The following is a 14,354-nucleotide window of genomic DNA, read 5'->3' as shown; positions in this document are numbered from 1 at the left end:
TAATAATTTTTACTGTTTCATTAGGGACATTCTCATGGGAGGCAGGCTTGCAAAAATTTTATTTCTAGGGGCGCCTGGCTAGTTCAATTGGCAGAGCATATGACTCTTGATCTCAGAGTTGTGAGTTCAAGCCCCATATTGGGCCTAGAGCTTACTTAATTTTTAAAAAATTTCTATTATTTCTTTCTTTTTTTTCTGTGAATGCCTGACACTGAAGAGTACAATGACTGCTGGTATGGTTTGGTACTACTGCCTCTTGTCCTAAGACACTGGCAGTTTTTCCCCCACGATTGTTTGTATACCTTTTAGTGCAAATGTTAACATAGTGGAGAAGGCAAATACAGTCATAGTATTATATTGAAAATAGTTTCGACTATGCAGACTTCTTGAACATGGACCATACTTTAAAAAACTCTGCCTTAAGTTAATGAATAGTTAGAAATCGTTGGGCTCTATGTTATGTTAAGAGCTTGCCTTCTAAATTCCTTGGATTCAAAATTTGGCTTTACTTGAATCAGTTACATGACACAGAGTAAGTTACCTAACCTCCCTATGCCTCAACTTCTTTATCGATAGAAGGCAGTAATAATAGTGCTATCCCATAGATTAAATTACTTATAGCGAAAAAAACCCACTTTGAATAATACCTAGCATATAGTAAACTGTTAGCTGCTGCTGCTGTTATTATTTTGATCAACATCATATTCATTCTTATAAATGCACAAAGACTCTTATAGATAAGGACCTCTCTCTTTTTTAGCTTCTTCATATTTCCCAAAAAGTTTGACACTTTTTGCTTTTTGGGCCTTTATTTAATATTTGGTGATATAACAAGAATTTTAGTCATTGGTATGTAGTTCTATGTAAACAGAGGCTTCTCAAGTACAGTTTTAAAAACTTTTCCTGAATTTAAATGATTTCCTCTTAAAATTATTAATTTTGTTTGTGGGGTGCCTGAGTGGCTTAGTCGTTAAGCATCTGTCTTTGGCTCAGGTCATGATCCCAGGGTGCTGGGATCAAGCCCCATGTTGGGCTCCCTGCTCTGCAGGAAGCCTCCTTCTCCCTCTCCCGTTCCCCCTGCTTGTGTTCCCTCTCACTCTCTCTCTCTGTCAAATAAATAAAAATAAAATCTTTAGGGGCGCCTGGGTGGCACAGCAGTTAAGCGCCTGCCTTCGGCTCAGGGCGTGATCCCGGCGTTCTGGGATCGAGCCCCACATCAGGCTCCTCCGCTATGAGCCTGCTTCTTCCTCTCCCACTCCCCCTGCTTGTGTTCCCTCTCTCACTGGCTGTCTCTATCTCTGTGAAATAAATAAATAAAATCTTTAAAAAAAATAAATAAAATCTTAAAAAATTTTTTGTGTATATCTTTATTTCCAATGGGGAAAGGATTTACCAAACAAATTCTAAATTACTAGAATTTGTGTTCTTTGTAGTTAGACAATTAGCAATCTTGAACATAATCCTGAAAGAGTCTTATAAAGGTTTTGTTGTATGATCACATTTCCCACAAATCTTTTTGTACATTTTATTTCCTGAGCCCTGTTGAAACCTAAGAAAAAAACACATGAATGTACCTGTGTTTCCAAAATCATGTTACTCACCTTTTGATAGAATAGGGAAGTATAATAGTGTTAATTGGTAGTGGATCTATTTTAAATTGTGTTAACCTTCAGCCATTTGGTTAAGAAGCAAGAGATTCTGAGATTCTCGTGGCCTAGTTGGGTCAGGTGGATGCTATGCTGAAATCACAGCTGAAATAGTTGAGTTGCTGAGAGTGTGGCATGAGCTTGAGAGAATTATGAAGGTCTAGAATAGTCTTGGGGGGAAGAGGAAAGGAAGATGATTGATAGATCATAAAAGAGCCCAACTGTCTTCAAGGTGATGTAATTTTCTCTTCCCTCTGCCTTTTCCTCCTCCACTTCCTCCCTTCTCTTGCCTTCTTCCCCCTCCCATCTTCTCTCTCTCCACTCCACTTCTCCTTCCTTCTTCTCTGATTTGTTTTCTTTTTCCTTTTGCAGAGGAGTAACAGGGAAGAATTACCGTACTGCTCTAGGTGCAAGTTTTGCCGGATAGTTAATGGCAGAATTATTGGGATGCAGATGAATTGAGGATCATGGTGACAGAGTAGTTTGCATGATCAGTACAAGAATGTAGTGCGGATATGAAGGAAGGGAGTTCAGAGTGGACTGACAGGTTGGGAGAAAATGTGACAGGAAAGTGGAGATCTCTGTGAGGTGTAAGAACAGCAAATAGAAAGTGATGGTGCAAGAGGCCTGGGGAGAGAGCCCTGGGTGATTTTAGGATCCAGAAGGTAGTCATATCAAGTGGGTAGCTGAAGTGGACTGGTGGATGAGGTCATTGGAATTAAGGCCATCATGGAATTAAGGCATTGAAATCCCAGGATGATGGCAAGAGTTGCATTTGAAGGGAACCAGGGGCCAAAGACGTTTTCAGATGGCCAGGAGTGATTGGGAAGTCCCTAGATGGCAGCAGTGAGGAGGGTGGAGTGAAAAGGAGTGTGAGCTGTAAATAAAGGGAGGCAGAACTTTTCTCTTGCTCTTCTCTGGTACTGGGGGATTAGTGACCTTCATTGGAGAGAGTGCCGGAAAATACATCCTTTGAGAAAGCCAGGTTTACCTTGGGATAAGGAGATAATTTTTGGGGGAAAAAAGGTGAGGATTTGGGAAATTTAACAAGGAACAGGGGATTCCAGTAGGCTCATTGGAATTGTCTGATTAATGATGGGAGACCCAAGGCTGGGGAAGTACAGAGTAGTAAGATGATAAGGAATTTATCTACTAAGTTGTTATACATTCTAGGAGTAAGAAACCTTGTTGGAAGGACTGTCCTCACATAAACCCAGTCTGGTTGAGTTGATGCTGGAACCAGTTGAGCATATCAGACATTGCTTTTCTGGCCTGATTTCAGTGAGTATCCTGGCAGGTCTCTTATCTGAGCAGTCAGTGGCTGCCTCATGACTTTCAGGGTTATAGTTTGGTCCCTTTTGGGGAGAAGCTTTTATGGGACATGATTTGGTAGTGAGGGTGCTGATTTGGTCAAGAGCTGCCTCTGTATTTGTGTTGGAGTTAGGGAGAAGATGGATAATATTTCTTGGGGCATTGTGGGGGGCTTTGTAACGTTAGAGGCTGTCTATGTGATGTGTGGAGCTTGAGTTTGTAGCTGGAGGCGGTTTTATCTTGTGTGAAGTACTAGTGGTGCTAGAAATACAGTCCCTCTTTCCATTGACCCCTTTTCATTACCCCCCCCCACTAATGTCAGAGGTCAACCACATTTCATTTGTAGGTTATTCACATGCATATGCCTAGTATTTTAGTTATTCTTAAGGGACTACGTCCTGATTTTTCCAGGAAGATGTATAGTAATCTTATAGGTGAATTTTCAGATAGTACAATGAGAATAGTTTATAGGCATACCTCATTTTATTATGCTTCACTTTGTTGTGCTTTGCAGATACTGTATTTTTTTTTTTTTTTTTTTTTTTTTTTTTTTTTTTTTTACAAATTGAAGGTTTGTGGCAACTTTGCGTCAGGCAGATCTTTTGCTGCTATTTTTCCAACAGCATTTGCTCACTTCATGTCTCTGTATCACATGTTAGAAATTCTCCCAATATTTCAAACTTTTTCATTATTGTTATATTTGTTATGGTGCTCTGTGATCAGTGATCTTTGATGTTACTCTCGTAATTGTTTTGGGATGCCACAAAGTCTTCCTGTTTGTGATGGCAAACTTGATAAATATGTGTGTTCTGCCTGCTTCACTCACCTGCTATTCCCCTGTTAACTCTCCCTTTCCTCAGGCCTCCCTATTCCTTGAGACACAACAATATTGAAATTAGGTCAGTTAATAACCCTACAATGGTCTCTACATGTTTAAGTGAAAAGAGTTACATGTTTCTCACTTTAAATCAAAAGCTAGACAGGATTAAGCGTAGGGAGGAAGACAGGTCCAAAGCCGAGATAGGCTGAAAACCAGGCCTCTTGCACCAAACAGCCGAATTGTGAATGCAAAGGAAAAGTTCTTGAAGGCAATTAAAAGTGGCTACTCTAGTGAACACATGAATGATAAGACATTTAAACAGCCTTATTGCTCATATGGAGAAAGTTTTAGTGGTCTGGATAAAAGATCAAACCAGCCACTATGTTGCCTTAAGCCAAAGCCTAATCCAGAGCAAGGCTCTAAGTCTCTCAATTCTGTGAAGGCTGAAAGAGGTGAGGAAGCTGCGGAAGAAAAGTTTGAAGCTAGCAGAGGTTGGCTCATGAGGTTTAAGAAAATAAGCCATCTCCATGACATAAAAGTGCAAGGTAAAACAGCAGGTATGGAGGGAGAAGCTGTAGCAAGTTATCCAGAAGACCTAGTAAGATCACTGATGAAGGTGGCTCCACTAACCAAGGTTTTCAGTGTAGATGTAACAGCTTCCTATTGGAAGAAGATGTCATTTAGGACTTTCATAGCTAGAGGAGAAGTCAGTGCCTGGCTTCAAAGGTTCAAAAGATAGACTGACTGTCTTGTTAGGGGCTAATGCAGCTGACTTTAAGTGGAATCCAGAACTCATTTGCCATTCCAGAATCCTGGGGCCTTAAGAATTATGCTGAAGTCTGCTCTGCCTGTTCTCTCTAAACAAAGCCTAGATGGCAGTGCATCTGTCACAACATGGTTTACTGAATATTTTAGCCCACTGTTGGGACCTACTGCAGAAAGAAAGAGATCCCTTTCAAAATATGGCCGTTCATTTAATAATGCACCTGCTCACTGAAGAGCTCTGATGGAGATGTATGAAGAGGTTATTGTTGTTTTCATGCCTACTAACAAAACATTCATTCTGCAGTCCATGGATCAGGGAGTCATTTTGATTTCCAGGTCTTATTATTTAAGAAATGCATTTGTAAGGCTATAGCTGCCATAGATAATGATTCTTCTTAAGGATCTAGGCCAAGTAAATCAAAAGCCTTCTGGAAAGGGTTCACCATTCGAGATGCCAGTAAGAACATTTGTGATTCATGGGAAGAGGTAAAATTATCAGCCTGAATAGGAGTTTGAAAGAAGTTGACTCCAGTCCTCTTGGATGACTTTGGGGTTCAGGACTTCAGTAGAGGAGGAGCTATAGATGTGGCAGAAATAGCAGGAGAACTAGAATTAGAAGTGGAGCCGGAAGGTGTGACTGAATTTCTTGAATCTTATGCTAAACCTGAACAGACGAGGAGTTGCTTCTTATGGATGAGCAAAAAAAGTGGATTCTTAAGATGGAATCTGCTCCTGGTGAAGATGCCGTGAAGGTCATTGAAAGGACAACCAAGGATTTAGAATATTACATAATCTTAGTTGATAAAGCATCAGCAGGGTTTGAGAGGTTTGACTCTGGTTTTGAAAGAAGTTCTGCAGGTAAAATTCTGTCAGTGTCACATGCTATAGAGAAATTGTTCATGAAAGGAAAAGTTAATTGATGCAGCAAACTTCTTTGTTGCCTTATTTTAAGAAATTGCCACAGTCACCCCAAATTCAGTAGCCACCACCCTGACCAGTCAGTACCTATCAACATGTAGGCAACACCCTCCATCAGCAAAAAGATTATGACTGAAAGCTCAGATGATAGTATTTTTTAGCAATAAATTATTTTTAAACTAAGGTATATACATTTTTTCCCCATAATGCTATTATATACTTAATAGACTATAGTATAAACATAACTTTTATATGCAGTGGGAAACCAAAAAATTTATTTGACTTGCTTTATTGTGATATTTACTTTACTGAAGTGGTCTGGAGCTGAGCCCACAGTATCTTCAAGTTATGCCTGTATTTATTCTTTATGGGCCTGGAGATGAATTGTGGCCCACTAATTTTTTTTTTAGGGTGTGGTAGAAATGGGATGCACCCACTAATTTTAAACAAGTAATTCAGAATATAGGTTTAGAGTATCTCTTGATTGTATTAATTCAATGCATTTAATTTTGAACTAAATATAAGTTTTAATTTGAATAGATTTGTAAAAGAAAATTTTTGTTGTGATATTTTTAAAGATAATGCAATACAGGACAGGGAGTACATCCTCCTTTTCTCTCCCCTGAACCTAAAAATTGCTAGTTGTATTTGTCTCATGATAAATTCTTTAACTTTTATCTGCATGCTCTAAGAATTAACGATAGCAAGGAATGTCAATCAGGAAATCTTTGAGGTAAAGTGCAAAGCGAAGTAATTTCAAAATTACTTTCTAAAGGAGTGGTTTCTCTGAAATTTCAAATAAAATTAAACTATACTTAATTTATGCTTCTACTTTATTTCTTAGGTAAATAAATATATACAACTCTAGATATAAAAATGTTTATTCTATGGAGGAATTTTTCTGTAGTTGACATCTAAAATGATCTTTCTTCAATTGATAACATCTAAAGTAAACTAGCGGATAAACTGTGAGAAGCAAAACCAAGAAACTGAACATAGAAGAATATTCTGCTGGGAGGTGTTATTTGTGGAGGTGATGATTTATAAGGACAGTGATTTTTTAAAAAAATTATTTCAAAATACTTAAAATGTGTAGAGAACTATAGAGAATAAGTAATATGATAAACTGCAATTGTTAGCATAATTATTCATCCCTTTGTTATTCTTACAGTGGGATGCTATAAAATCTTTATTGCAAATATAGTTACACACATTATTGCATAAGTCTTTGAAACACTTTTATTCTCCCTCCTTTGGGAGCAGAAATAAACCTTTTAGGGGTCACAGAGTAGAATGATAGAGTAGCTAGGAATGGTTTCTCTGTTAGTACTACAAATTTTTTCCCTAGAAGTTTGTTGACCATGAAGTAGAAAGAAACTTTAACCAGCTTTCCATTGCCTCTACTTTTTTAAAAGATAATCCTCTCAACTTTAAACGAAAAGGCGCGAACTGGAGGAAGAGACAGAGAAGAAAATCATATTCTAGATGTGAACTCTCCTCCTTTCACCCAAGTGGCCATAAAGGATATAATTTAGAAGCAACCACCAAATACTAGACAGCAGTTTTCCTGCATATTTCTATATCTTTATTAAATTCACCACCTGTAAAGACTGAGTTTTTCAACTTCTCTGATTCTTTATGAATACTTTAATGTTTAAATCTTCCATTGTCTTCAGGATTCAAAAATTTCCTCTATGGAGCGTGGGCTCCGAGACTTGGAAGAGGAAATTCAGATGCTGAAATCAAATGGGGCCTTGAGTACTGAAGAGCGGGAGGAAGAAATGAAACAAATGGAGGTCTATCGGAGCCATTCTAAATTTATGAAAAATAAGGTAATGGTGTGTGATACTGTAGTTTTTAAAAGATGTTTGAGATGTTGTTGCATATTTCTATTTCCTTCGTGATGATGAAGAACTTCACATTACTTTACCAGACATCAGGGAAGGATACTTAGAACTCTTTCAAATGGAACTTTCCCGGAACTAAAGTCAGAATTACTGATGTATCGTTATTTCAAGTTTTCACTTAAAAGAAAATTATTCCTATGAGGCTGATAGGTATTGTCACACTTTAACATTTGTATCTATCAGTTACTAGAATTATATCCAAACTGAGTTTTTCTCACCACATGAGACACCAAGTTCTTTAACTTTTGTGTATTATTCTAAAAGTCAAACCCTAAGATGCTGAACCCAGTTCCCTCACCTTTATTTATTTATTTTTTTCCCTGAAATGGCTTAAATAATATCCTATATTCCCTTCAAATACAGTTCCATAAGGAAAAGCCCTTTGCTCTATCCCTTGGAGAAGATCCATTTGTATCAGGTTTATTGTTTCCCATGTTCAGATATATCTACAGTAAGATACATATCTGTGAGACATGTCAGTTCATATTTAGAAACTCAGTCACAATATTTTTTCCTTAGATCCAAAGCCATTTAGTTTGATTCTATAAACTATTCAGGCAAATTGGAGGATCTAGTTTATTATAGTTATCAATTTGCCAGATTTGTTTTGGTTTAATTAAAAATCATAATTGTGATTATAAAATATTAGCTAGAAAATAAGTACCCCTTGCATCCCAATTATATTAGTTCCCCAGTTTCTCAGAACAGAAAACTGTAGAGGAATGATACACAATTATTCTAACTGCCTCTCCAGTTTCTAGCTTCTTGCTGTGGTACTCATACCTGGCATAAAAGTCAGTAAAATATTCCTTTATTATTTGAAGAGTCTGTTAGAGTGACTACAGAAAATTTATGTTAATTTTTGAACTTAAAAATTCACATATTCAACTTTCTATTATTTTGTATTTTTCACCCTAATTTGAGAAGAAAATATACTATAATACAGTCTGCTTTTCATTTGCTGATTGGTACATTTAAGTCCATTAAAAAACCCCTATGAAAATAGAGAAACTATCTAGGGTGCTTTGAAGAGGGAATTAGGGGAACAGATTTGAATGTGTTATATAGGTTATTGTTATTTCCAGTTACTGTTCTGGCTAAAAAGCAGATAATAAGACTTGAATTGACACATAAGTGAAAAAGAATAACAATGTCGTGACAGGTAGAGCAACTGAAGGAGGAACTAAGTTCGAAAGAGGCTCAAGGGGAGGAGCTGAAAAAGAGAGCGGCTGGTCTTCAGGCTGAGGTCTTTGCCGTAAGATTTACTTTTTGTGTGCAGTGATCCCACAGTGGGACCCTGCTAGCTCTGGCTTCTGGGTGGCTTATATTTTCATTCTCTTTGGTTGGCAACTTTGCCCAATACTAGCACTAACCAGCCTGCTCTGCTCTTTAACCGACTCCTGTTCACCAGTTTGACCCATATGTCACTTTGTGTGCAGTGACCCCTCACTTGTTCTGGTTCTTTATTGTTGCTTTTGTCACTGTATGGATGGTACTTCAGAGCGTGTTTTTTCTCTTTTCCTTTTGTAGATACTTGTTTATTTATATGAATGGTGATCTCTGTTTCTTCTTTGGTATAAGAATATGCAGATGTTCTAGATTCTAGTGATTATTTGAATTTGAAATTCTTTTTTTTTAAAGTGAGGTATAATTGATTTATAACTTTATATTAGTTTCAGATTTGCAACATGATGATATCTGTGTATATACGTGTGTGTGTGTGTATAAATGATCTCCAGAAGTTAACATCCATCACTGTACATAGTCACAATTTTTTTTTCTTCTTTTGATGAGAACTTTTAAGATTGACTCTTCTAGAATTTGAAATTCTTGAGTAAAGTGCTTTAACTTCATATGTATTATCTTTAAGTCTCCATTAGGTGATTTTCCAACAAATGTTACCGTTTTTAGGTGTATAAAAAGTGATTTGCTTATTTAATCTAGTAAATTAGAATTAGCATGAAACATAAAGTCTCTAAATCTAGTTTAATCTTCTGTCTAAAGAACTTAAAATTCCATTTCAAAATATAATAAAAAATAATAGCCAATACTCAGGCACTTAAAACGTGTTAAGGTTGGTATATCACCCAACCCCAATTTATAGATGCAGAAACTGAGGCAGCAGAGTGGTGCTCAGCTGATATAGCTGGGGAGAGGTAGAACTTGATTTTTACATAAGCAATCTGGTTCCAGAAGTGTGCTGGTGAGCTCTTCAATCTTCTGCCCTGTGTTAGGCCATGTGCACAGATGTCACACAAATGTTAGAAAAAGCTGCTTCTGAAAATAATTGTGGGGTAAGACAGGAATGCAGCATTAAAAAAAAAAAACAAACTTGTGCTAATTTGATGTTTTTGCTATTTATGGACCCCTTTATAGTACAGATAGTAAAGTGAAATATTTTGTCTAAAAGGGACTGATTTGGTTTATGGTAACTGTGTATTTTCTAGAGGAGTAGTTGATACATAGCTTTACTTTTTTTTTCTTAGCTATTATAAATATTTCTTTGTTTCGGACAGCAGGCTAATAAGCACATTCCGTACATTATTTTATTTAATCTCCAACGGTACAGTAGTGTCAGTTTACTTTCTCCATTTTACTGATTAGGAAACCAAGGCTTAGGGAGGTCAGTACTCAGACACACTTATCCTCAGGTGTGAGTGACTGCAAAGTCTTGTGCTCCTAAATTTGTGGAAAATGTATGCTTCTAAACTGTACTTTCCATTTATAGTATTTTCTTCCCTTTCTCAGTCTTTATGGTCAAAATAGCATCATTTGAAGATTCTTTAATAAAGTAGATGTTGAGGAAACATGGACTTTATACTTATTTTTAACTATGTGATTGGAGCTAATCTTTAAATTGTAGTAGTTGTTTAGTTGAGGAAGTGATAACATTTTAAACATTTCTCCTGAATATTCGTTCATACAACAAGTGTGTTTTTAGTGCAACCTGAATGTTAAGGATGGAATAATATAAATATGTGCTTCATGCTGGAAAAGGGATGTCATGAAAGATGCCACAGCATTACAGTATGTGGTAACTCCAGGGTACATATTTATATTACAGGATGAAGATAGCTGCCATTTACAGTCATCTTCCTCTGATGTTCTTAGTATCCTCAAGTAGTTTGCATATAGTAAGCATATAGAAATATTTGTGGAATGAATGAATAACTAAATCTGCAAATAGAATTTTCATGCGTGTGAGAAAATGCTTATGTTCTTGCTAAACAAGAAGAGTAAATTAGACATTTATTTTTAGTGCTCCTTAAAAGTCTAATTTTAATTTAAGTAATATTTATTTCATACTTCCTCATGGGAAATTGTTCTCAAAATTGTCCCTATACCTAAGATTATTATAGTGAAAATACTATAGATACATTTCAATGAAAAAAGGGTACAAAGAACTTTCATCAGTAATACTGAGATTACTGACTTGTCAGTCAGATTTACACTTCCAGTAATTAATCTGTTAGTGCACAGCTACCTTGCTAGGCAGGAGACAGAATGTAAAAGCAAATCTGATTTTTGTTTATTTGGTGTACATTTAGGATAAGAGACTATTTATAAGATTCTTAGAGACATAGTAGAAATGTAAATGAGGTGTTTGAAATAAAAATTTTTTTAAGTCAAGATGAGACAAAAACTAAAAAAAAAAATTAAAAAAATAAGATGAGACAAATTTATTGGAGAATGAATGGCTCCTCTTGCCTAGTGGATTACTGTGTCAGTAATTCAGATTCAAATTCCACATGTCAGTTCTTACAGAGTGAGCCTTTACGCATTTAAGTGATATACTTTTAATCCATATACTTGGTATGACATTGTAGATGATACATTGTAGGTGGAATCTTTTTTAAGGTCACTATCCCTGAATCATCAAAATTACATGATTTCTAAAAGGCACAGGTTTATAATGCCTCATAACACTAAAGGTGGCTTTTTAAGATAAGGATTTTATGTAAACTTTTGTTTGTGAATGAAAAAATAAACAGTATACCAGCAGCAGCTTTCAAATTTAACTTTAAATAGCAATGCTAGGCGGTTTTCTTTCTTTCTTCTGTTTTACATCTACACTAATTCTGCTTTGTGTTTTAAGAGGTCTGACTTAATAAAATGAAAACGGATCAGCACAATGGTATTCAGATGCTTCCTGCTATCTCATAGTAATCTAATTGAATTGGGATTTTTCTCCCTCTATTCTTTTTCTAAGGGATTTTGAAGAGTGTTTAGGAGACACAGTAAATGAAAACTGGAATTTCCCTTATTGTTGAAACCGCCCCCCCCTTTTTGTGGTGTGGTTATCCAAGATTAGATGATGGAAAAAGATAAATTATGTTTTGTCATAAAACTAATGCTGTTTTTAGTTTCATATTTTGTGACTCAGATCTGTCAAAGATCCAGATCAGAGGTGGTTGTTTTCATTTCTTTTTTCCTTACAATGTTTTATTTTCTTCTCTAGATTGGTCAGGTGAAGCAGGAACTGTCCAGAAAGGACACAGAACTACTAGCCCTACAGACAAAGCTAGAAACACTCACAAACCAGTTCTCAGACAGTAAGCAACACATTGAAGTGCTGAAGGAGTCCTTGACTGCTAAAGAACAACGGGCTGCCATCCTGCAGACCGAGGTAAGAATAATTCTGGCATTGGCAGGGAGTCAGTTCCTTGGCACCTTTTCATGTGTGTCACCTGCGCTGTTTTTGTTATACTTAGATTTGGGAGATATGAATAATGTAATGAATAATTCTTTAGCAATGTGATCAGTTACTGTACTAAAATATAACTGTTTTGTGTCAGTTCTTAGATTTATCAGATCTGGTACAGTTTATGTATGTTTTTAATTCTTTGGTTCCCTAAGTTTGTACTTCTAAGTATACTTTAACATTATGAAATGTTGTAAAGATAGTTGTAAAAATGAAATCCAAATGAATCTTTTGTTCTCACCCATGGTGAATCTTCTTGTCATAAATGGCAGTTGGCTCGGTTACCCTGTGTTTAGATTATTAAGTGTTCTCAGTTTTTGATAATATGACTAGCTTTATGTAGGCAAACTGCAAAATCTAGAAATGTTCTAGGTAGATCTTTTTTGAACTACAGATCATGAGACAGTGTGCCTTCATATCCTGTTTGAAAATGAAGTTAGTATTTTTAGAAATCTTAGGAGATTATTTAGCCTGTCAGCCCTGAGTATAGGTAGGAATACCCTAAATAATTCCTTACAGATGAGAATCTATCGTATTTGTAACGATCAAAGAGAAGGAATTGATGATGCTATTTGGATTTACTGTCTTAAATATTTTTTAAAGGTCTAGTGAAATAGGGAACTTAGGTAGAAATGGGTATGTAGTTCTGCTTTATAGAAGAAAACTGAAGCATAAACGTGGTTTAGCTTTTTTTTTTTTTTTTAAAGATTTTTATTTATTTATTCGACAGAGATAGAGACAGCCAGCGAGAGAGGGAACACAAGCAGGGGCAGTGGGGGAGGAAGAAGCAGGCTCATAGTGGAGGAGCCTGATGTGGGGCTCGATCCCAGAACGCCGGGATCATGCCCTGAGCTGAAGGCAGACGCTTAACCGCTATGCCACCCAGGCGCCCCTAGCTTTTTTTTTTTTTTAAAGAACTGGATAGGTAAATAAGGGCATACTTAGATGGAAAAGAGGAATGAGAAATAAAAAGAACGCATAAAGACATTATAGACCCAGAAGAGGAGAATCTTCAAGTGAGGAGGAATGGGGAAATGACCAAAACTCTTTCATGTAATACTTTATTTTTGTACAGTTTGGGACTTTGTTGAAAATGAGAAATTTGGATGATGTATTTGTAATTTTCCTTACAACTCAGATTTTTTCTGTCAGTCGTGTTTCTTATTATCAGGATATCAACCTCATTCTGCCTCACAGGGATAGTATAGATAAAAATTAGGTTTTTGCTCTGGAGTCATAATTACTGAGTTTGAAATTCAGCTTTACCACTTACTACCAGGTATGTGATCCTGGGCATGTTATTTAACTTCACTGTGCTTCACTGTCCCTCCATCTACAAGATGAAGAGAAGAGGTTTGTCTGCCTCATCGGTTGTTGTTAGGATTAAACTAGTTTATTGCACACAGTAAAGCCTTTGTCTCTTATTGTCATCATCGTAGCTATTAAAATCAGCGGATATATATAAACTGAAAATACTAGTGAACACGGTTGGTTTTCTTTCCATTGGCATACATTTTATTAAGAAGATATGCTCTTTCATATTTTTATTCAGCTAGTTTCATATTCATCCAGGGAATTGCAAATATAAAATTATCTGGAAAATGTTACCTGCAAAGTTACTGACTTAACGCCTTTATTAGAGTTTTTCACCCCAGTAACTGGTGTGCATGCAGTACTACAGAAGGGTCAGAAGAGGGTGCCAGTGTTTTAGAGGTGAGCCTACTTCCAAGTTTAGGACCAAAACGTTGGCTAGAGGTGGCAAGTGTGTGTATCAGAGAACCAGGCAGTTGGTTAATGATAATGCAAACATTTAAAAGGTTGTCACAGTCTAATAAATGACTTTTTTCCTCTTGGCAATCCATCCTTTTCTTTGTACCCCTCTCAAATACTGGTCTCACTCGCTAGGTCTCACACAAATGGGCTTGTGATTGATTTCTTGTGCCATAGAGAGTAAAGACTGTATTTGTGGTCATTCTTGAATGGTTCTTATATTTGTTTTTAGCCATGTGGGAGTAACAGTTTCAGTGATTACCCCTAAAAGTCACTCGGACAACTGCTCAAGTATGACCATCTCATCCTAAAAGATAACAGTGTAAAAGACAACAATCTTTTGAGTGTAGGATAATTATATGTTTGTGATATGCCAAGTTGAGTTATTAGCATGTGCTTTTTTTTTTTCTCAGATTACTCTGGTGACATTTAACTGGAGTCACTTTTTCCAAAACATCTTTCTCATGTTAGAGCCCAATAAGAGGCAGTTTGAACCAGTTCTATGATAATTCTCA

The 14,354-nt window shown here is 36.4% G+C and overlaps 1 protein-coding gene across 12 annotated transcripts in view; it reads left to right on the top strand.

Moving 5' to 3' along the window:
• Nucleotides 1-14,354, top strand: part of ERC1 (ELKS/RAB6-interacting/CAST family member 1) — a 536,559-nt gene that overhangs the window by 111,791 nt on the left and 410,414 nt on the right. For 5 of the 12 annotated variants that reach the window (XM_011217134.3, XM_034645666.1, XM_034645661.1 and 2 more), the window contains exons 5-7: nucleotides 7,137-7,292; nucleotides 8,530-8,622; nucleotides 11,827-11,994. In XM_011217134.3, coding sequence (XP_011215436.1) covers nucleotides 7,137-7,292; nucleotides 8,530-8,622; nucleotides 11,827-11,994 — 417 coding nt within the window. The remainder of the gene's footprint in view (nucleotides 1-7,136; nucleotides 7,293-8,529; nucleotides 8,623-11,826; nucleotides 11,995-14,354) is intronic. The other 7 variants (XM_019793501.2, XM_034645665.1, XM_034645670.1 and 4 more) reach the window with 2 other exon arrangements.

The sequence above is a fragment of the Ailuropoda melanoleuca genome, chromosome 16, assembly GCF_002007445.2.
Source record: "Ailuropoda melanoleuca isolate Jingjing chromosome 16, ASM200744v2, whole genome shotgun sequence".
Classification (NCBI taxonomy): Eukaryota; Metazoa; Chordata; class Mammalia; order Carnivora; family Ursidae; genus Ailuropoda; species Ailuropoda melanoleuca.
Note: the sequence above shows the minus strand (reverse complement) of the source record. Positions and strands in the feature narration are given on the sequence as shown.